The 22,795-nt window shown below is 29.7% G+C and overlaps 1 protein-coding gene across 2 annotated transcripts in view; it reads left to right on the top strand.

Moving 5' to 3' along the window:
* Window positions 1-22,795, top strand: part of LOC107454174 (complexin) — a 323,104-nt gene that overhangs the window by 198,533 nt on the left and 101,776 nt on the right. For both annotated transcript variants that reach the window (XM_016071264.5, XM_016071265.5), the window contains exon 2: window positions 15,710-15,883. In XM_016071264.5, the coding sequence (XP_015926750.1) occupies window positions 15,829-15,883 (55 nt within the window). In that variant the 5' untranslated portion in view covers window positions 15,710-15,828. The remainder of the gene's footprint in view (window positions 1-15,709; window positions 15,884-22,795) is intronic.

The raw sequence follows: 22,795 nt of genomic DNA, 5'->3' as shown, positions 1-22,795 counted from the left end.
AATTTTGTTTATATATTACACTATTTCTTATATTTTATTATTATATAGCATTATTAATATTACATTTTTCAATACAAAATTTAATCATTTTTTATATACATTAAAATAAATAATTCATTTATAAAGATAAAATATGTTTCCCAAGTATAAGAGAGTGGAGTAAAAAGAAAAGTATTCAGGCAATTATTTCCATTCAAAAAAGTAAAAAGAAAGACTTGGAAATTAAATTTTCTTCAATCTAACACTTACATTGTTCAGAAAAATCAATGTCTGCAAAAATTCCACTCATTCCATTGAAAGAATGTTTTTACATTTTTACAACCGATGAAACTTTTTCCTATAAATCAATGCATCTTACAAGACGAAAAAATCGATTTATTGTTTGAAGTGCAATATAGGTTTCCAAATTACTCAATGCCTTCCACTTCCTTATCGCACCTGGCTCGTACTCTTTCTAATCCCTTTCACTGTTGCTCATCCTCCAACTCTTCCTCATCCTTCTATCTCAGCATCTAGAAGCCGATAATGATGCCTGGTAGAGGTTGAAGAGGGGAGAATGGGATGTAGAAGTCGTAATTTCGAAATAATGTTGATCAATAACGAAAAGAAGGCTCATTGGAAAAGGAAATAATATTAAAGGATTTCTGGGTAATTTAAACTCATATGTATGCAAGTATTGATTTTTGATTCCTATTGTAAACAATATTGGAAATTATGTAATTAGAAGAAGAGTATGTATGAACAATGAAGTAAAATTGAAATTTTTCTGTTGCGTTGCACATAGAATACAGTATTTATTAATATCTCGGAAAAATCGGTTCATCACTGAACTATAAAATTGCTACCTCAAACCGTAATTTTCTGGATTGGTTAATTTACGCAAAATTGAACTGGATTGTCGTAGCTGGAGTAAAACATACTCGCTCCTTTCAGCGATCAAGTCAACTTTCTCACATGAATGACGCATGCATATGATGGTTTTTATTCGTTTGTCTTATGCATGTGATACTTCTCCTTAAGCATGCCATTAGGTTATGGTATCTCACCATATAAAACAATACAAACTTCTATGGTTACCTTAGGCTAATGGTGTTTTGCCATGTGAATGTCAAATTTTTATGATAACCATAGGCTTATGGTGTCTTGCCATATAAATTTCGGTGGTTACCTTAGATTACCATAGAAGTAACTATGGCCAATTTTTCTCAGGGAACATTCTATTCTAATTTCGCTACCTCAAACTGTAGTATTCTGGATTGGTTTAATTTACGCAAAATTGAATAGGATTGTCGTAGCTGGAGTAAAACATACTAGTTCCTTTCGGCGATCAAGTCAACTTTCTCACATGAATGACGCATGCGTATGATGGTTTTTATTCGTTTGTCTTATGCATGTGATACTTCTCCTTAAGCATGCCATTAGGTTAAGGTATCTCGCCATATAATACAATTCAAACTTCTATGGTTACCTTAGGCTTATGGTGTTTTGCTATATGAATGTAATATAAATTTTTCTGGTTACCATAGGCTTATGGTATCTTGGCATATGAATGCTATACAAATTTTTATGATAACCATAGGCTTATGATGTCTTGCCATATACATTTCGGTGGTTACCATTGGTTACCTTAGATTACCACAGAAGTAACTATGACGAATTTTTCTTAGGGAACACTCTATTTTAATTATCATTAACACAATTTAAGAACATATATTATAGTTGGCTTTTAGAATTGTAAAGTAATAACCCAAATGGCTTTACTCTAAAAAAAATCGAGGTGATAAAGTTTTTTCTGAACTATTTCCTTAGAAAATAACTAATAATCAACAAGTTGATATCGGGAGTATAGATAGCTTAAACTGATTTTCTCAGTTACCCTACCTAAATGAAAAGATAAATCTGTGATTTTAAAACAACAATAAACTCATAATGAAACGGGAATAATATACCCCACGAGTGATATATTGTAAAACTTACGATAAGTGTCGAATAATATAACATCTCGATTATTTTTAAAACTGATAGCTGTGCAATGTGGTAATATTGTGGGTATTTTTAAGAATCTGAAGAATCACATACAACTAAATCGAAATTATCGTTGAAATCTATGAATGCAAAAATTGGTATCGCACGCATTATTTATGGAAATAACTATTGAATGTAAAGTTATCTTGAGTGTTGATGAATTTAATTAAAGTAAAGAAAATATTGACCAATGCAAAAGTAATATAAATAAGTTAATCTGGAAAAAATTATTGCTATAAATCATGAAATATCTTTATTTCCTAATTAATCGCGTTATAAAAAGCCAGTATCACACTTCCTTCGAATTTATATGACTGCGAACAAAATTAGTTAATTTTACTTGTTAATTAAAAAGAATCTAATTAGTTATAATTAATATTAAATTGGTTTGTTACAAATTTTGTTTCAACTAAGAGAATAAGTTATCAAAATAAAGGTTTTAAGGAACACAATATTAGTTTTTATTTATTTATCAGACTGTCTCTTTCTTATAAAAATTCTTAGAAGAGTAAATTAAGTCGATTTCTTCCAGGTAATTGCTACTATAACAAAGTTTCCCAACAATTATACTACTTTTAATTCTTCTTTCTGTTGCGTTTTTACTTAAATCCACATTTTATCAAGGAAAATTTCAAGAACTATTCTTTTTATCTATAGTACCATTCAAATTGGATATAATTAAGCTTGACAATTAAAAGCTCCGTCCTATTCGACTGGATGGGCACAATTTGAAGCTTAGTCACTGATGAATTCTCCCGTTTCTTAAAAAGGTTTTAAAAAGAGTCTATCTCTTATTTTCAGAATTCGAAAGCGGAGAAGCGGTATTAGAAAAAAAGAAAACTCTTGAAACAATGAAATAGAATAGCTTAATTGCGGAAACTTGTGATTTATTTCGTAATGAAGTCACTCAAAGCGAAAGGCTAATTAACGAGGATTTATTGTTATCGTCAACTATGAAAGGAGTAGGTATGCTTTTAATCAGCGAAAGAGTCTTGTAAGACGATTAATAAGATTTTAACCGAAGGACTTAGAAAGAGAAACTATAGATTTTGATTTTTTTTTCACCATTTCATTTCTCTGTGGAGGGGCAGTTATAATGAGATGTACTAATATTTTCTTTAAATGCAACACGTAATTAGATCGAATAATAAATTGAATTGTGTTCTATTTAATAAGATATGAAACAAAAGTTCATTAGAGTTAATTAGTCTTATATCTATGATAGCTCACGCACTATATACTGAGAATGTATTTATAATAAATATCGAATTAAAAGAAACATTTTGAAATTTTGTATCGTGCTAAACATCGAGTTACTAAAATGTAACAAAATCTAATAAATTTAAGTGATTGTATACCGTCTTTAATGCTCAAAATGTTGAGTTCATTCTCTGTAGAAACCACATTTTCTAAATATCATATGTCTATTCTCAGTGGTAAATTTAGTATGTGTCTTATAACAACCTGGTTTTTGATGATTTTAATACGTGGCCTTATTTTTCTCCGAGACATGAATTATGGAAATAATATATCCTCTATAAATAAAGAATAATTTCACTAAATAAAATTTAATAGTTACGCAAAACTGCTCACTTGAATCAGAAAAGTAGTACGCATTTTGTGGTTTAGATAGTGATTAACATATAGGCTATGGGGAGGATAGAGCTTTGAATTTGATTGTTTTAAATTTGAACAAAATTATTTCGCTTTACATTTTTTGAAACAAATTTGTAATAAATGATATTTGCTTTGAAACAAACTATATTCAAACAAAATTCAATCATTCAAATTCTCACAGTTAATCAGCTTCAGCGAAATATTCTAGATTCGATTCCAGAAATTCCAGAAATTTCCCTAATATAAATTACAGAATGCAAACAACTCGCATATAACTTATAATGCAAACATTCTAGCATATAAATTCTAAGAAGAAAAATTCATATCGTTTACCCTAGTTCTTTCTAATCAGTAACAAGAAGTTCTGAAGCGAAGCATCTGTCTCTTTACATTTTCCTTACATTACAAAAACAGAAAACAAAACTTATTACTTTTAATTTAAATGAATTGATGTCTCTTTTGGATGTTCAATTATTTTACAGCTTTTTAAGCACAAAATTCTCAAAGCGAAACTTTTTCAAGATACAAGCAAACTTTCAACATAACATCACTGCAATTTTGTTTTAAGAATCCTAATTCTAAAAGAGACGGCAGACGAATTAAAAAAAAAATATTCGAAACGAGTTGCATCCAGGATGGAGAAGAACAAAGTTCATTCTCACAGCTAATTAGCATCAGCGAACCATGATGAGATAAAGTCGCGGTGAAGAGGAAAATAATTCTCGCGAAAAAGTGGAAGTTCATTAGCAAAACGACTACAAAAGCCGGACTTCTTTTCAAGTACCTTCTTGGCGACTTGCACTTCACTCTTGATTATTCAGCTTTTTCATATTCCGTCGAGATCTTCACTTCAAAAGACTAATTCCAGCAAATTTTTACAATGAGAAGAAAATCCTTTTTTCAACATTTTTCTCGAGCACTCATAATAAGATGAACGAAAGGGAATGACAAATGTCCCGAAGTTAGTGCCTCTTATCGCAACCATGCTCGGGACATAATTTTTTTCCTGCATTCTAGAAAAGAGTGTAGAGTGATTACATTATCTGTCTTGAATATTTTTCATGCATTAGAAATTAATTTAGATATTGTTTTGTCATTTACAATAAAAAAAGAATTCGAAAAGGCCTGGTTTTAACTCGGTCACTACTTGTTTAAAGGACAAAGCTTATTTAAAAATTTTGAATTAATTTTTTCTGCCAAAAGCAGGTTAAATTTAAGCGTCAAATTCACCGCATTTCCAAACAGTTTTGTCCGTGAAAAGACAGTGTAGTCCAGTTAATTTGTCGATTCATATATTGCTTTCGGGTTTTACCAATTGCTATGCTGACGAAATATATTATCAATCGTAATGAATCGTAGTATCGTGGGTGGATCATACTTTATTGACATAGCGACTACAAAAGACGTACTTATTTTCAAATACCTTCATAAAGACTTTCACTTAACCCTTGATTATCCAGCTTTTCTACATTCCGTCGAGATCTTCATTTTAAAAATACACTTTAACAAATTTTTACAATTATGCAAAAAATTATTTTTTAGAATATTTTTCTTGAGCTCTAGCAATAACATAAGCAAAAAGTAATGATGAATATGCCTCAGTTTGTTACTTTTATTCTAGCCATGCGTAGAATATTTTTTTAATTTAATGTTCTAGCAAAGAGCCTGGAGCTACAGCCGAAAGATTCAATCGAAATAATGACTACAATTTTAATTCCGTTGAAGTACAAAAAATATTCGGAGAAAAAAATTCTTGATTTCAAAAACAGCAAGTTCAAAAAAAAGTTTCAAATGTTTTTAAAACTGCACATTTAGTAAAAAGTACAAAACTCAAAAGTAAATTTAATTGAATTAAGATTTTTCGTAATATACTTTAAGGTATAATGATAATATTGCAATGATAATACATTAATAATGATAATATACTTTAAGGTATAATTTTAACACATTCTCTTAATTTTATCACATAAAACCAAATTTTATTGTCAATTTTACAAAAATCTATGAAATTACTGGGTGTCGTCGTGTTCCCATAGAGCCAAAAACACGGTAAATTTTGTTATATTCTGATAGTTTTGGTCATACTTTATCCTCAGTGCTCGACTACAAAGGCATATTTTGATAACAACTCGCTTCTCAACAAAATTACGTAATTTTCGCAGAAACTTAATAATTTTAAATTTGCAATTTTAAAACAATTCGAAATACAAAATAACATAGGTCTAACTTTTTACTTATTCTCCTTATGAAAATAACCTGACGAATTTGGTATGTAAGTGATATTAATCGACTTCATCCGAGATGAAAAAGAACTTATAAATTTTTACAATGCTGATTTTTAAAGTAAAAGTCTTAATTAATTGTGTAAAATTTTCATTGAATGAACAATTTCTTGTTATAAATGTTGAAGCATGTTCTAAATAAATTAAAACTTTTTTTTTAATTTCCTATGAGCTGCGCAATCAGTCTTCCCGATGAGCAGACCTAGTGCGTTCTCCAGAAGTGGTATCCACTCTTTCAGGACCACCACAATGGGTGAGATACCGTTGGCCATGTTAATTTGGACGTCTAGTTTCTGCCGCACTAGATGGCAGCACCGAGACTCTATATGGATGCTAAAATGCACTAGGAATTTAATTTTGCCGGAAATGCCAAGAGCCAATAAGGCACTCCAGGGGTCTTTTACATGCCGCATAATCATACGACATGGCGGCTGAGGATTTTCTGCACCCCGAAAATCCGGTGTCTGGGACGGGGATCGAACCCGCAGACTTAGGCTCAGAAGGCCGACGACAAACTAACTGCGCCACCCAGCCAAAAATAAATTGAAACTATAATTTATTACATCATTTTTACCTTGTGTAGTTCTGTGTACATTTATTTTTTGCCTTAATTTTTATTTATGTGGTTATTTTAATTGTGACGATTTAAAAAACAAAAAAAGCATGTCTATTCATTGTCTAGTTACAAAATAATACCCATCTGTACTATTCGGCTCTACGAGTTCCAATAGTACGAGTACTGCACCCGCAAGTAATGTATTCTTTGGTATAATATTATTTTCATGATTTTGAAAAGCGTAGGGAAATATGATAAGGCGCATTTTTACATTTACTACTTCTTAACGTCGTCTTGTGGGAAGAACACAATTTTCTTGTGAACTTTGTGGTGTTTCTCTGTATTGTGCTGCCATCTATAAACTTGTAAAGAACCTATTTGGTAACAATACTAAAGAAAAGTTGACATAAAAATATCATATTCAAAACAGTGTGGTTATCCTGAAATTTCTTCGGGTTTTTTAATTACAATTTATCATTAGATAACATTTTCCTTCTTTAATTAGATAACAAATTTTTTTTAAAATTATATATAATACAAGGGACAAAAAATACTTAAGTAATGTATTCTTAAACAATGTTATGCAGCAAAAACCCTTTTTAAAATACATTTTTCTCGTAACTCGCATCAATAAATCTATTTCAACATTCTCTAAAAAATATCGAATCGTTAACGATTGGATGTTCCGTTGAAAATCACTTGTCAGCTCGAATGTCAGATATATTGGACAACTCTAAAAGTAAAGAAAGGAATTGTAACGATCAGAAATAGTTTTTTTCTTAAGTTGGCAGTTTTCTTATTTTTGAGATCGAGATTTTCTTTACGGAAACACTAGCCAAATAAGAACAATCACGGTTTTTCTTAGTTATAAAAAGAACAATATTTTCGCTTCAGGGTAAGAAAAGACAATCAATAGCCCGTTTTTCTTGCTGATATTATAAAGAACCACGTAACAATTTCACAGATTATTTGCTTTTTGTTTGAAATTAATTGTTTGGTTCTCAATCTTGATTGATGGCATTTAAGAATATCAATAAAAAACGACAGATTAATAAAACAGTATTTGGCATTATGGGTTTGTAATGATCATTTTATCTTATACATCTAGAAAACAAAATGAAAGACGGTGACATTTCAAAAAAATAATAATGCGAATAACTCCATTTTAAAGCTATATTTTTAAAATGATGCACAGTGGTTAAAACCGAAAAAAAGGACACCCTGAATAACCTTTAATCTAATGAACGGATTTTCCGTTTCTAGGACTCAATCTTTAAAGGCCGAAAGGGTGACCTCAGATATGCTAATTAGTTAGTGCACACGATATTTTAAGTTGCGAAATCAGACACAAAAACGTACTTTTTCTGATTAAACATACTTTTTTTTCAATGTCTTTGGATTCTCGACCCTCAAATTAAAAGGGGTGGGGGCTATCTGGTTAATATGGTCCCAATAGTTTGCTCGGGAGGAGAGTCAAAAGTTTGGACCCCTTATTATTACTTTTATTTTTAGTGTATTTTACAATATATCGAGAACCTTTCAAGAGAATTAAAAAAATTTTTGCACATAATCATGAAATACAAAGCAGATGTTTAGCAAAAATTTTAGTAAGCACTATTATAATTTTTTTAATAAAAGTCGAAAAAGTTTCAAGGTATTAAAATTTTTTAAATCATTTTATAGAATGCAATTATGTATGTCTATGCTAAAATACAAAATTTGAACAAAATCAGTCGGTTAGCTCCTGGTTAATCAAATTTAAAAAAAAGATGTTTAAAGTTTTGCCTGCCCCGGCTTCGTATGGAGTTCAAATTCTCGTGCTAAAAATTGAGCTTTTGCTCAATTTGCCCTTCGATCTTCTATTCTTCGATCTTACTTAGCGATAGAAACTCCACGTTAATGAAAAGGATTAATCTTGGTCTATCTCAATACGTACCACGGTACACCTCAACGTAGAAGTGAAACTGATAGATGGCTGAACCTGAGATAGACGACTCGGCTTCTACATTCGTCAATTATGCATTTCTCATGGCATTTATCCAAGCAGCAACAGCTACGTCAAAATAGATTAAGCTATCTTTTAGTTTTAAAAATGATTTGTTTGTCATTTATCATTGTAAATGTCAATTCTGCACTAATTTTCTTTACCTTATCTTGTTCCTGTTTTTTTTCTGATTTTACTACATTAAAAAGCACTGCTCGTCAGGGAAAGTTTCGTATTAATTTCCATCAAGACATGATGGCCTAGATAAGCGTTTCTATAATTACCATAAGTAATTAATAGCAGCAAACGAGTTGCAAATATTTATTTCTTCCAAATCATTGCAATTTGCGCCTGCTTTGAAGATTTTACTTTATTTACTGATTTTCGAGTACTGATTACCAACTTAAGCTCGTGAACACTCTCTTAAATTCTTAACGTTGCTAAAATTTAAAAAGGGTTCGTATTTATCTAAAAATTATTGCAGTTATAGTGAAGGAGTTTCTTAATAAGGGTATCTGGCAGCAACCAGTCATTCCTTCCTTCCCGAAATTCTTACATTGTCACTGCGTAGGAAATTCCAAGCACACATACATTTGATTTTTCTTAGCATAATATTCAAAAAGTGTTGTTCATACTAAATCAAAAAGTTTTTCAACCTATCTTGAATCGTGCCACAAGATAAAAACACAAAATCCGAAGTTTTCCACTAAGTAATTCTTCTAGCCATCGCGCAGCCCATGGCCACTTCACCAAACTTAGACACGCCAACTTTTGCAACTATGGATGCTGCCTTTCGAAAGTTAAGATAGTGGTTACTGACTTTTCAAGCCCATCATATACAAGAAAAAGAAACAAAGGTTTCAACTCATAAGGATTTTTTAAATTCTTACTTTCCTGTACGATTTAATGGGAAGTTACTGAACTTTAGACATATATCATGTTTTGAATTTCGTATCCTAAAACAATTGAGTTCAAAGTACTTTCAATATATTCTTTGTTAAGTATTCAGTTTACAAATTTAATGTTACCTATCAGGCGTATAGAGAGTGACAGACTGCATTTGAACCATTAGAGATACGGACATATGCATGTAGGACTGTAGATATGAGTATGATACTTGATTCACCAGCTGTGAATGATGGTATAGTAGTGTTGAGATAATGGTGATTAGTATACAGTGTTTACAAAGGAGGGTTATGAAAGCGTCAATCAAGAATGATACCAATTATAGTGAGTTCCTTGAAACGCCATGCATTTACTTGAAGGTATTCAATTAGGCAGCAGTTTGGCGCAAAATATTATTTGGCTAAGATTTTCATGTGAAAAGGCAATTCCTATCACTATTCTATTATGGAATGGAGTTTTTATTTCAATTAATTTTTTTTTAATATTTACGCAGCGCATTATCGGGGAGAATTTTTTACTGCTTTGATAAATATTTGTAATTATAAAAGATATGTTGTCCGATTAAAAGCTAGAGTTAGAGATTTAAACCATCCATTGCGTTCTATATTGACAAATGGATTTTCTTAGTATGCTTTTATTTGATATTTTGACTTTTTTTTCTTAACGAACAGTCGGAAAATTAATATTTTTTGTATCATCATTTTTCAAAACTTTATGAATCTTCGTGTGGCAATTACTTACCTTCAATGAGGCATTTATAAGTTATTTACAAACACAAAATAATGTTGAATCTCCTTTTTTATTTATAAATTAAATATAAGCTATGTCGAAAAATATCTTAACCTTACATTTACATTGGCTGAAAAAATTTTTTATTGGTAATTTACAAAACATTTTCTACTCAAGTGCCATAAAATAATTTTTTTACTAAAAATTAGTTTTGATACGTTTTTTTTTATTAAATAACAAAGTAAACTATTTTAAAAGGAGACATACATAAAATGTTTAGTAGCTTCAAGTCACGTTGTGTGAAATAAGTAATTCTGCAAAATTAGCTTATATATTGTACAAAAGTTGAAAGACAATATTTTCACGAAAATTGTGCAAAAGTTTCAACATATGCTGTTGAGTCAACGTTCTTTGAATTCATAATACTATATTTATTCAAATATCATTAGCATTCAACAAAGACTTCCGATCCCGTTTAATTTATTTTTCAAAACTTTGGTTACTTTTAAGATACCCGTTATATTTATATGATGAATTGTTTTATTTATAAAAAATACATGCGTTTTAATGATATAAAAACCATACGTTTTGTAAAAATATATTGCACTTTATCAAATATTTTTATGTATGGAAGCAAGCAAAGATTATGTGATATTATGGCATCTAAAAGATGTTTACTTATCAAAAGATGTCAAGCAAGTGGCGTAATATTTGCACTTTCCGCAATCATGAGCTTTGTTATTCCATCTGGAAGCTATGCAGTAAATAAACCGTCTCCTTACGGTCCTTTTACATTATTCTAGCAATCTTAGACAATATTGCAATTAATTTGTCAGAGCGAAGACTTATTTCTCCCACCCCTTACACACACTCATACTTATCATTCTTTACGTTGTTATATAACTCGAAGAAGAAAGAACTTATTACCATTATTACGATTCTTTTGTATCCCGAAAGATTTGTTATTTACCGTTGTTCTGTTACATTGTTTAAGTATTTCTTGAAATAATCTGATTTGGTGAAACCCCATCGTTTCATGTGTTACATTCTCTCTAATATTTTAGTGCATATAATTAAATACCTTTTAATGAGGCAAAATTGAAATTAGAATAGAATTTACTTTACATATAAGATGTGATTTTATATTAATTATGAAAAGAATAGAAATTAGTTTATCACATTTTTTACTTGCAATTAAAAGTTTTTTTCCTACGTTTTAACTGTTTCGGACAAATTTTTCAGCATGCAATATACTTTTCCATACACCACACTTTTTTTTTAAATTTTCCAACTAAAGCATTAAAAAATATGATATTCTTCCATTCATTTTTGCCTACAAAATTGGACATAATGAATAGTAACAATATCTGCTCCTCATTTTCCCATAACAAGAATTTTTAATCATCATTACCACTATGCTATACAAATACGCATTGTTTTAGGTGATTCTTTTCAAACAAGCTGATCAAAGAACTAAACATTTGAAACCGAAATAATTTGTGATATGATTTAATGCAATAGCATAATATTAGATCCGGAATTTCTGAATGGTGTTATGTTTATTTGGAAGAGATTTGAGGTTTCTGAATTATACTGTGAAATATGTTTCTTTACCGAAAGCTCCTTTAACGAAAGGTTACATTCAAATAAGAGTATATTTCCTAGTGCATTTTTGGAAAACTTAAAAGGCCATGAGGCTTTTAAAATTAATTAAAGATATTGAGAATTTTTAAACCTGTTATTCATTATTGTTTATGCTTACTATCATACTTGTACATACATTGTACATACGCACATACATTGTACTATCATATGTACATACATTGATATGTACTTATGTACATACATTGATACAATACAAAACAAATAACCATTCACCACTTTCATGATCGAGCGTAACACTAGTTATAACCGGAAGATATGAAACAGCTGTTGCAGAATAAAATAAAAATGGGTTAATAGGGGGTATAGTCCCCTCTTACAGATATGCAGGCCTTGCAACGTACGTGATTCCATACTTGAAATAAGGCAATTTATCATTTTCTATGGCAATTGATTCCACTCGCTCAGCAACTCTGTTTTCTTTACCTGAATGGTTCTCGGAGGTGGTAACGAGTTGAAATTGACTTCACCAGAGCGTTCCAGACATGCTCTATAGAATTGAAGTCTAGAGATCTGTCTGGCCAATCTATACGGCGAATGTCCTCACTCTTTTAAATTTCGTCGACCAGAAGAGCTTTATGTGGCCTCGCGTTGTCGTCCATTAAAATGAACTCAGGGCCAACTGCAGCCCTGAAAAAGTGAACATAGGGCTCCAAGACCTCATTCCTATACCTCACACCAGTGACAGAGCCTCTTTCAAAGACATGGGGAGGTGTGTGATCATTCAACATGATGCCTGCTCAAACTATTAAACCTGCTCTGCCATGATGGTCGACTTCGCTGACATTGGAGGGTAGTTAGCGGGTCCCTGGTTTTCTCCATATGAACGTACGGCGAGAATTTTTAATTAGGCGGAACCGGGACTCATCAGTGATGAGAACGGTAGCCCATCGATCCATACTCCAATCTCTATGCTCTCTGCACCATGCTGAACGAACTCTCCTGTTAGTAGAAAAGAGCGAGATGCAAACAGATGGTCTTCTTGCAAACAACTCTCTCATGAAGTCGTTTGGAAAAAGTCACCCTTGATGTCCGGGTTCTTGTTGCTGCATACAAGTCACGAGATAGCTGAGGAGCTGTAGCCCCTGTATTACGCCTCGATATAATGGACAAATGGCGATCTTCTTTGGTCGTCGTGTTTCTTCGACGACCGTTCCTGGGCTTTCTATCCGGTATCCTGGAACTGTTTCCATAAGTTGCACACGATGCTTGGCGTTAAATTGAACTCTCTACAAATCTGGACCTGAGATTGGCATGCCTCTAGCCTCCTCCCAATTCACCACTTCATTCCATCATCTAAACGTTGGTGGTTACTAATTTTTACTGTTACAATTTGAATTTAACCTATCCCTGCAAAATAACACCAAAAAATTCGCCGAGGTGTACTAGCTAACGCAATGCGTCTTAACTTACACGCACTTATAAAGCCTGTTTCTCTACTGGCTCCGCCTACACACGCGTGCACGCTTACGTATTTGATGTACAAGCTTTGAATTTTTATCTAGAAGCAGTGGTTTTATATTCAGTTCAGTTCTTTTCATAATATGAAAATTCTCTTAATTTATTTCACCAGTGTAGATCTAAAACTGTAAATAAATAATCACAAGAAACTGAAGCGGTAAGGTATTACTTGATTATTAAAAAATTCATTCTCCTCATAAATATGCATACTAGAAATAGCAGTCGGCATATTTCAAGCTCAAAAACGGGCACCCATTCTCAAGATTTGCCTGACGTGAATGAAGCATTTTTAATCGAGTAAGATGAAAGAAGTGTTTAAAGATTCTAGAATATCCCTTTAGTTGATTTTTTAAAAAAAAAATGCACATCTATTTTCTTAAATTAGAATATTATCATTCCATTAAAATATCAAGCTTAAAAACCTTGATTACAACAGAATCAATTTCACAGTAGTTTATATTAGCCTGCATAAAAAGGCAAACATATATTAATTTTTCTCTCTCTTCTATTATCTATTTCTCCCCTATTTGCTTAAAATATTTCCATTTCTGTCGCAATTTTGTGAACATTAAAATGACAAACGACGCCCAATCGAATTCATGCCTCGTATCTTCTCTTCGTCGTGAGTTACTTCACTATACCATCTTCACCTCTTTTCCACTTATTACAGAAGATCTGGAGGAATGAAGGCAGAAAGGAATTTTCCAATTATTAGAAAGGCGGTTTGCTTTCGAATAAATATGTTATAGAAGGTGAGTCGCAGAAGAAGGAAATTGAAGGTTTCTCCTTCCTTAGGGTCTCTAAGCAGCAGGATTTAAATTGCACTTAGCAGATGTCTTCGGATGTTTTATTTTGTCGCGAGCCAGATAATTGGTTTGCAACGACAACTATGCCTTATGTTTGCGTCACCAAGGTTCTTTTTAGCACCTTCTTCAATTAGATTAAATATCACGTTCTCGCATATTTGGGTAAACATCACGAGACTTCAAGGCTTTTAGTGCTGGGATATAAATTTACCGAGTAAGACCTTTTCAAAGAGGCTGGCATTTAAAATATTTTAATGTGATATTTCTGAACTCACGCTGTCTCTTTGAATAATTAAATTTGTAAGTAAACAGCCGAGAGCATTTTTAATTTTATTTCCAGAGCCTTCGGAATTCGAAACATTTCTTAATTTTAATTTGCTTTCGAGATTTTTCAATCTCTTATGTTGAATCTTTAAATGTTGCATTGAATGTTTATTTAACGTATTCCGCAGTTAATTTCAAATAGAGTTAGGCTGAATGTATGTAAACAAAAATAAGTTGAAATTGTGTCTATCAAGCACATAAATTGAAATATCTGGTTTGCTGCTTGAAATTTGTTAGTCACTATGCTACTTATCTCTTAATACTGAAATTCCTTACATTTAAATCAATCCCTTACGTTTTAAATGAATTCAATGAACTTTTATACTTTTACTGCATATCATACACTATAAAGACGTTGGCAAATTTAGATTTTAAGTAATTTTTATCAATACTTTGATTATTTTATCAATACTTGTATTAGATTTTAACGATTCTTTTCGTGAAAATTGCTATTAGTTTTTAAATGTAATTTTTATAGTATTTTAAGTTTCAATTTAAAACGAATATAGACTGTTTTTATAGTTATTATGTTTTCTTAACTATTTGCAGACGAAAATCATCGCATTATCTTATACTGATCAGGTATTCTAACACAAATCAGATTTGTTAATACCGATTACACTTTGCAGTCGTAGTATACGGATACGCATATGTATACGGATTAATTTTGTTAATTCAATAATCTGTTTTATTCGTAAACTGTTGTTTTCCCAAAACAGTAAAATGTTGAAATAAATTTTCGTATATTATCGTTTTCTCATGTTATAAATTTTTGCATATTATCAATTCGCTTATTCTTTGGAGTACATTATGTTTTGTTACTGCAATTTTAGACTATATATGAGCACTGTTAAGCTATACTTATTCATTGAATTATTATCAGTTTCGTTGCTCTTAATATTTAAATAAATGAAAAAAATTGGTTCTGCATTTTAAATCTGCATTAAATTTGCATTGGTTTATTTTATTCTTTTGAAGTTTATTCATTAATTTTACTTTTTCATAGAGTATACGCAAATTTAAATCTCAAATTAAGAATACAATTTGCCATTCATCATTCAGTTCTAAATAACATCAAAACCTTTCTAATTACAAGTGTTTTTTCTAGAGAAAGAGATGCGTTTACTAATGGTTTATTAAATTAATTTTTCCCTTTCAACGGTTTAATTTTCTAAGGAAGATAATAAAATCATTTACCCATTAATACTTCTTAACAGAAAATGAGAATTTTAATTAAAGAATTTAAAATAACTTAAATTTAATTTATTTTAACATGTTAATGTATACATAATTTTTCATAGTTTATTTTATATAAGAAAATGTGTAAGACTTATTTAACAATTTGAATTTATTTCAGCTCTAGAACGTAACTTGTAGTTCGTGTGGCCCCTCCTGTCCCGTTTTTGCTTCTTTTGGTCTACGCTCATCGTCTACCTTAATCTTCTCAACTAATAGACAACATCTAATTGAGCAGTCATGGCTGCGTTTGTGGCGAAACAGATGATTGGGAGCAAACTCAATGCTGCTAAAGGTAGAGTTTTATTCTTTTCTATTTAACGATAAACATCAAATCATGCATATAATAATAATAGTGCTTTAAACCCACAGTAAAACGTTTTTAGATACATATGTTCGCCAAGAAATTTATCAATTGAAAGATCTCTTGAAAGCATTCCTCCTTTTCCTGAAAAAAATAGGTGGCTCTGTTATTTAGTTCTAATTAACTGTCATACACCAACCAACCTAAACAGTACTCGTCGTCTGAGCTGGCAACGTGTCGTCGGATAATACAGAGAACTTTCATCCAGGATGGATTTAACGCCAATCTTGTCACATATATCTACCAGTTATTTAGTCCGATGACAGTGAATGACAATGTTACATCTTCAGAAAATGTCTATTTTTCAAAACAAGTAAAATTCATTACCTCAATAACTTCAGTGTTAGCATTTATTTTAAATAAATACGACATTAGTACTCACCTAAATATTTTTATGGTAATTAAATTTATAAATTTCATCCCTGTGTTATATTTTTACACCCATTTCGTAGCTAAATGAATACTTTAGCGATAAAAAATTTCCCCTCATTATTAGATGTGTTAGACTGGAGAAAAAAATGACTTAGCCATTATTTTTTTCTTGGGAACATTTAGAATGAATAAAATGCTTTTAAATAAAATTAAAAATTAAACCTCGAGCGTGTAAAAGAACATAGGCCGTTTAATGTTGAGTAACCTCAAATAGATAAATTTTCATTACGCTGAAAGAATTTTCTTTCTGAAATTACGGTAAAATAACCGACAGCAGTCTCTCCATCCGATTTACTATAAAGTTTATGGCTGGAAACATTTCCTTAACTTTAAGGTCTCAAAACCATTTTTTACTAGTGCGGTTAATAAACCATAAATGCAATAGATGGTTCGCTAACCATTTACCACTAGTATGGATTCTAGAGCATAAAAAGGAAACTTGAATGGATAATAGAGCTCTGTGGGTGATGCGCCATTTATGCCTGAAAAATAGCTTTGATTTCTGATCAACCAGGTTCACCAATTGAAAAGTGCAGGAAATTAGAAACTGTTCACGTACTAAAGAAGTGGAGGAAATATTTTTGTATCCATGCTGGGATTCAAACTACTCTTCCACCGATATTACGATTGACTGAATAGCCTTCTCGGCTACAGCATTCACTCTGCTGCATGGAACTAAATAGCTTTTTAAGGTGGACCTAGTTGGCGTAGATAAAATCCTGGTTGTTAAACCATATTAAGAAAAAAGAATCAATCAAAATTGTTTTTCTCACCTATAACAGTTTGAATATTATCATTTTATGGTTATTTGATTGTTTTGTTTGAATATAATAAGATAATAATTAAATCAATCGCTATTTAATCATTTTTACAGATAAACTTCTAACAGTATATGGCGAAAAAGACGAAAACATGTCTCAATGTTAAAATTACTTTTTTTTAATTTCTTAGTTCAGTTCATCTCAGTTGTTTTCATCAAATGCAAATAAGAATGAAACAAAGAGAGGTAAATAGGGAAAAAATCTAACTGGATATAGACAGAGAAAATCTGGATATAGACAGAGAGGAGCTATAAATTATTGAAAAATGTTTTGCATATTCAATTTATTTATGCAGTATTGCAGAAAATGAACGAAAGTCATTTGGATCAACTAAATCATTTTGAATATTCAAGTTAAAATTTACTTTAAATATATTTCCTAACACACACGATTTATTGTGAAAAAAAGTAGATGTGTTTTACACTTATATAACGTTCATTTAATTATAAATAAATTTATTTTTATCAGTAGTGTATTTCTATCAGTATTAATTAGAAGGCAATTAACATAATTTTAATAGGTAATTATTGTTAAATAATTTATTTAATTATGGATTGTTAAAAAAATTTAATATTTGGAAAATTTTAATGGTTTAAACTGTTTCCAGATACATCTACTTAAACTGTGCATTGTTTTGTAACATTAATTAAATTGAAGAAGCCACGCTTATAATCAAAAAATGCAACTGGCGTAAGAGATGACCTTTAAAAATAGCTGATAATGATTATTTCTAAATAACTGCAGATTTCGTTGCAATTTTAGAGATTATTGTTTAAATCTTGCAGATGAATTGAAACAGTAAGAAAAATTTCCAAAAAAGGGTAACGTGAATATAATTGAAAAAATACCCTTTTTTAGTGTCGATGCTACTGCTTAAATAATTTAAATGATAAATTTGGTCTTATTATTCCCATTACAAATGTAGTCGCAGTAAACATTTTTGTTAATATAATATTCTGTTTCATCTGTATAATGTAAATAATTTTTTTCTTCTTTTTTCAACTTTTTAGAGGCAAATTAAGAAACTATTTGAAAAATAAGAAGTATGCAAAAAATTATGGAAAAGCAGATTATATAAATAGTCAGTTTATATTTAAAAATATTGGGTAGTTCGGGAAGTAATTTCAGTTTTTTCTTAGAAAACTTTTAAACAGCCAACTTCAGCCTTAAGCCAAAAAATCGTTATACATTTGACAGCTGACGTGTAAAAATTTCGATTGATTCTATGCTGTAGTGTTTAGTTGGTGCCTTTTTAAATGTGGAAAGTCAAAAGCAGCATATTTCGCATATTTTAATTTTTTTGCTATCGAAAAGGAGGTAAAAATGGAATCCAAAAAAGGGAAAAAAATTATCCGATGTGTATGGAAGAGATTTTTTGGCAGCAAGCCTGGTTTGTAAAATTTAAACGCGGCAATTAAGGATGCACCACGTTCTGGAAAGCTGGATAAAACTGATGAACACACAATACAGCCATGATCGGACTCAAACCGGAAGAAAAAAAAAACTCTTGATATCGAGAGATTAAATTTATCGAATTTGATAGTTTAATTATCATTTGAAACGCCTAGGTTTAACCTCAAAACTCGACTTATGGGTTCCTCATGTTTTTACGCAAATCTGCGCCTTCGCGTTTGCATCATTAATTTGCTTCTGAAACCTTAAGGAAATAATCCATTTTCGAAGTGCGTCAGCACTGAGAACGAGAAATGGGTTGGCATACAGCAATGTACGGAGCTCTGCAAATGTTTTTTGGACTGTGAAACCGTTTTTTTTTTAAAAAGGGAGGTAAAAAAATGACCTTGAATAGCTTTTTGCCTGTAAAGAACTTTTATGAGCGTGGAATCATGCTGCTGTCAGATAGATGGCAAAATTCCTTGAATCATATTGGACAGATTATAATTCAATAAAATATTACATGCCATATTATTTAATTTGTTATTTCAAATTTCGTAATTTAAACTAGTCTTATGATAAAACTTCGACAAAAAGTATTACACCATTTAAAAAGAAATTTTATTTTTACACATATATTTAACTATTATTAAAGCAAGGTAACAAAAAATGTGCATTGTGTACTTTTAAAATGTCTTAAAAGTAATTGCAAATTCATAACTGTTTTTTGTCAGTTAATCTATAATTTCTTGAACACGGTAAAAAATATTGGAGCATTTAATGGAATCGTTTTTTTAAAGTTAACAGTTTCACGACAGCTAATTGAAATAATAATTTGAGCTGATAGTTTTTATCAATAACTGTGACTATTTTTTTTTATTGTAAAACGATTCCTTCAATAAAATTTCTCACTATATCTACAATCATTTTTCTCAAATTTCAACTTTTCAGAGTTATATATTTAAGAAAAAAATATTCTCCAGTTATCAATTTAGTTAACACGCGAAACATCAATTTGAAGGAATCCAATTTTGAAAACAAAAAAAGAAGTCTACAAGTTATTCCCCTTGAAGCAACTTTGAAGAACAAAAACAAGAAACCATTACTTTTGTTACAATAGCCGTACTGTAGTTTTTTTTCTCCTTTTTTTTTATTTTAGATCACTTTTTTGGTTTTTTTCCTTACATATTTTTAAAGAATTGCATTTTGAGAAAGAAACACGCAAACTATGTATTATTTTGAAAAATCTTGCACTCCTGAACAAAATTCAATTCTCTTTTTTATATTAAGAAACGTACTTTCTATGCGTGTAAAAAACACAGTTTTTAGATTTGTAACGTCTTTTAAAATTCTACACGTCATTTCTGAATAAAATAATTAACTTAACGTTTAGATGTTTCTTTTTGAACTTATTAAGTAGCCATTAAACCTTCCATAGCAATTATTCAATATTTTTTAATGAAAATTGGAAGAAAAATTATTTTATTTATCGGTAGTATACAAGAGCATTAGATAATATTTTAAATTTCAGATTAACGTTTACAATTTATTCGTATAGGTATGGTAATAAAATAATTTCTATTTGTGCTATACACATAGTATTTTAAATATTCAATACATTTCTGAAGTTTTATAATTAGCTACGAAATTATTCTAACATTTAATATTCTAAATACAACTTAATGTTTAATATTTAAAATTTATTATGAAGTTTAAATTATTATCGTTTCTTTCGTATTTTTATTAAATTGTTCATGAAATTCTCACGGTCATGAAAAAGCCTATTCTTTATTACGATAGCAATTTTAAACAAGGCGTTTAAAGAAAGTTCTATTTCTTTCTTTTCTTAAAATATTTTTTTATATGTAATTAGGTTAAGTTACAAAAAAGAATTGACTTCTGACTTTTTTACTGATGTTTCTTATCGCCATACAACTACTTTTTTATATAATATTTATCACTGTAATTGTCACTATTTTCTTTACTTATCTATTACCCGTTGTCCATTTTTGTTAAATTTGAAAATAAATTTGGAAATGGTTCATATTTAAATATTATCTTAATGTGCGCGGTAAGTTATATCTGTATTTTGTCAATTTCTTTATAAACAATTACTACACTAAAATAAATTTGAAACATACCAAAATAACTTTGGCTCAATGATGGCGAAAAATTTCGAAAAATAATACGTGAAATTTTTTTTTTCTCTGGAAATCTAAAATCGAGACAATTTATGATTTTCTTTTAGCAATTATGATGGTAATTATCGTTATATAATGATCAATATGAGTGTGAAAAAAATAATAAATTTTGAAATATTTCTTATTAAAAAGTAATTTATTTTCTAACTGATGTTTAAAGCGCAGCTTTTTTTAATTGAATTCTCTCCACTGTTCCTGAAAAAGGCATGATTACTGTTTTATTCATTTTTTTATGCAGTAGCTAAAATAAAATGATTTCCTTATCGATTTTTACATTACAAGAACTTTCAGAGTTTGAAAATATAAATATTTCTATCGAAATTCGAACTTTGGATGCTATTTTTAGAACTAAAAAAAATCGCTTTTGATGTTTACATACGTTTTTTTTTAAATGACATATGATATCAATTGCTTTCTGCACGCAAAAATATAATTTCGTATTTCTCATGAAGGTAAAAAAAAGTTTTTCTTCTTATCTTAAAAAGTAAAATTTTTTGCTTAATTTTCTCTCTTCTCTATTACAATAGTTTCTTTTCTATTACAATCTATATTTCTATTTCTTTTTCTGTTACAATAATTTAAATTTTAAAATTACAGCCTTTTCTTTAATCCAATGTCTAATGGATATTGTAAAAACAGATGTTGGAAATTCCATTTGGTTCTATGTACGATATAACACGAAGAATACCTACTTAGTACCAATTTTCTTTGGATTGTTTCATTTGTTTCAGTGCAATTTTTGCGTTTTAGAAATGTTTCAAAAATTTGAAGTTTGCTTATATTTTGATAATTGAGACATGGGAAAGAGATAAAAAAGGTTAAAATATAGTTTCAAAACTAAAAAATTGAATAATAATAAATCAAAAATTATTTATTGTTTGCGTAACAATATTATGTAGCATTAAAAGTTTTTTTCAGACATATTGCGATGAGAAAATTTATTGCTAAAAACATGAATAATACAACAATAAAAATTCTATCGAAAAATCATTTAGCTTTTAAAGAGTTTCGAATTAGTTTCGATCCTTGAAGCTAATATATTTCAATTTTTGGTGTCTTTCAAAAAATACAATTAATAAATTTAAATTTATCTAACAATAATCATTCGAATAATAATTTTAAACGCGTTGATTATATCCACCACATTCTCAAGCGTATATTTACTAAGTATGTATGTTTAGGTCACAACATATATTAACAATATTTCTGTTAAGGAAAAATTTGTCCTTAGCAGCAATTTCAAATTCGATAGGAATTGGAATATTTAGAAACAATTAATTTTAAAAATGCCTTATTTTCTCTACTCGCAATTAAAAGAGAAATTTTAATGTCATAATTGAAGGAGTTCAATCATTTCCAAGCATTTTTAAATCCCAATTTTAGGTTATTATTGGGAAATCAATTTCAATTCGTTATTTTTCTTATCAGTTATACTTAACATTTTGTTAATATATTACGGAAATTTCAAATATCTTTGGAATATTATATGCATTATTAAAAAGAATTAATAACTTTCAAATTTATTAAAGGCATTTCACACTTATTTCAGAGAATGAATTAAAAGCAAACAGTAATATTTTTCAGAAGTATTAGATTTAAGGCTACATATGAATAATGATCACGTCGATTTACAAGCTTCAACTTAAAATAGATATTTATAATTATAAGACAATTTAACTGCATTCCCTCTTGTCATAGAAATAAATTTCTTTAACTCTTTTGTAAGACTATAATTCCAGAATTTATTATTCTTTTGCAAGACTATAATTCTTCCAAGGCTATAATTTTGCAAGACTATAATTAACTTATTGATATTTTGAAAATCAAAATTATGAAAATTTGTATAAATGAAAATTTCAAAAGTAATTATGCATCAGAAACCAAATATACATTCAATAATCAATATATAATAGTATAAATGAAAGTGTCATTAATAATTTATGCAAAGTTACTGAATTAAGAGGAATTATTTTAACTAGGGCTTCTTAATAAAATTA

Source organism: Parasteatoda tepidariorum, chromosome 3 (genome assembly GCF_982258835.1).
Source record: "Parasteatoda tepidariorum strain Cologne lab strain chromosome 3, Ptep-v5.0, whole genome shotgun sequence".
NCBI classification, from domain to species: Eukaryota; Metazoa; Arthropoda; class Arachnida; order Araneae; family Theridiidae; genus Parasteatoda; species Parasteatoda tepidariorum.
Note: the sequence above shows the minus strand (reverse complement) of the source record. Positions and strands in the feature narration are given on the sequence as shown.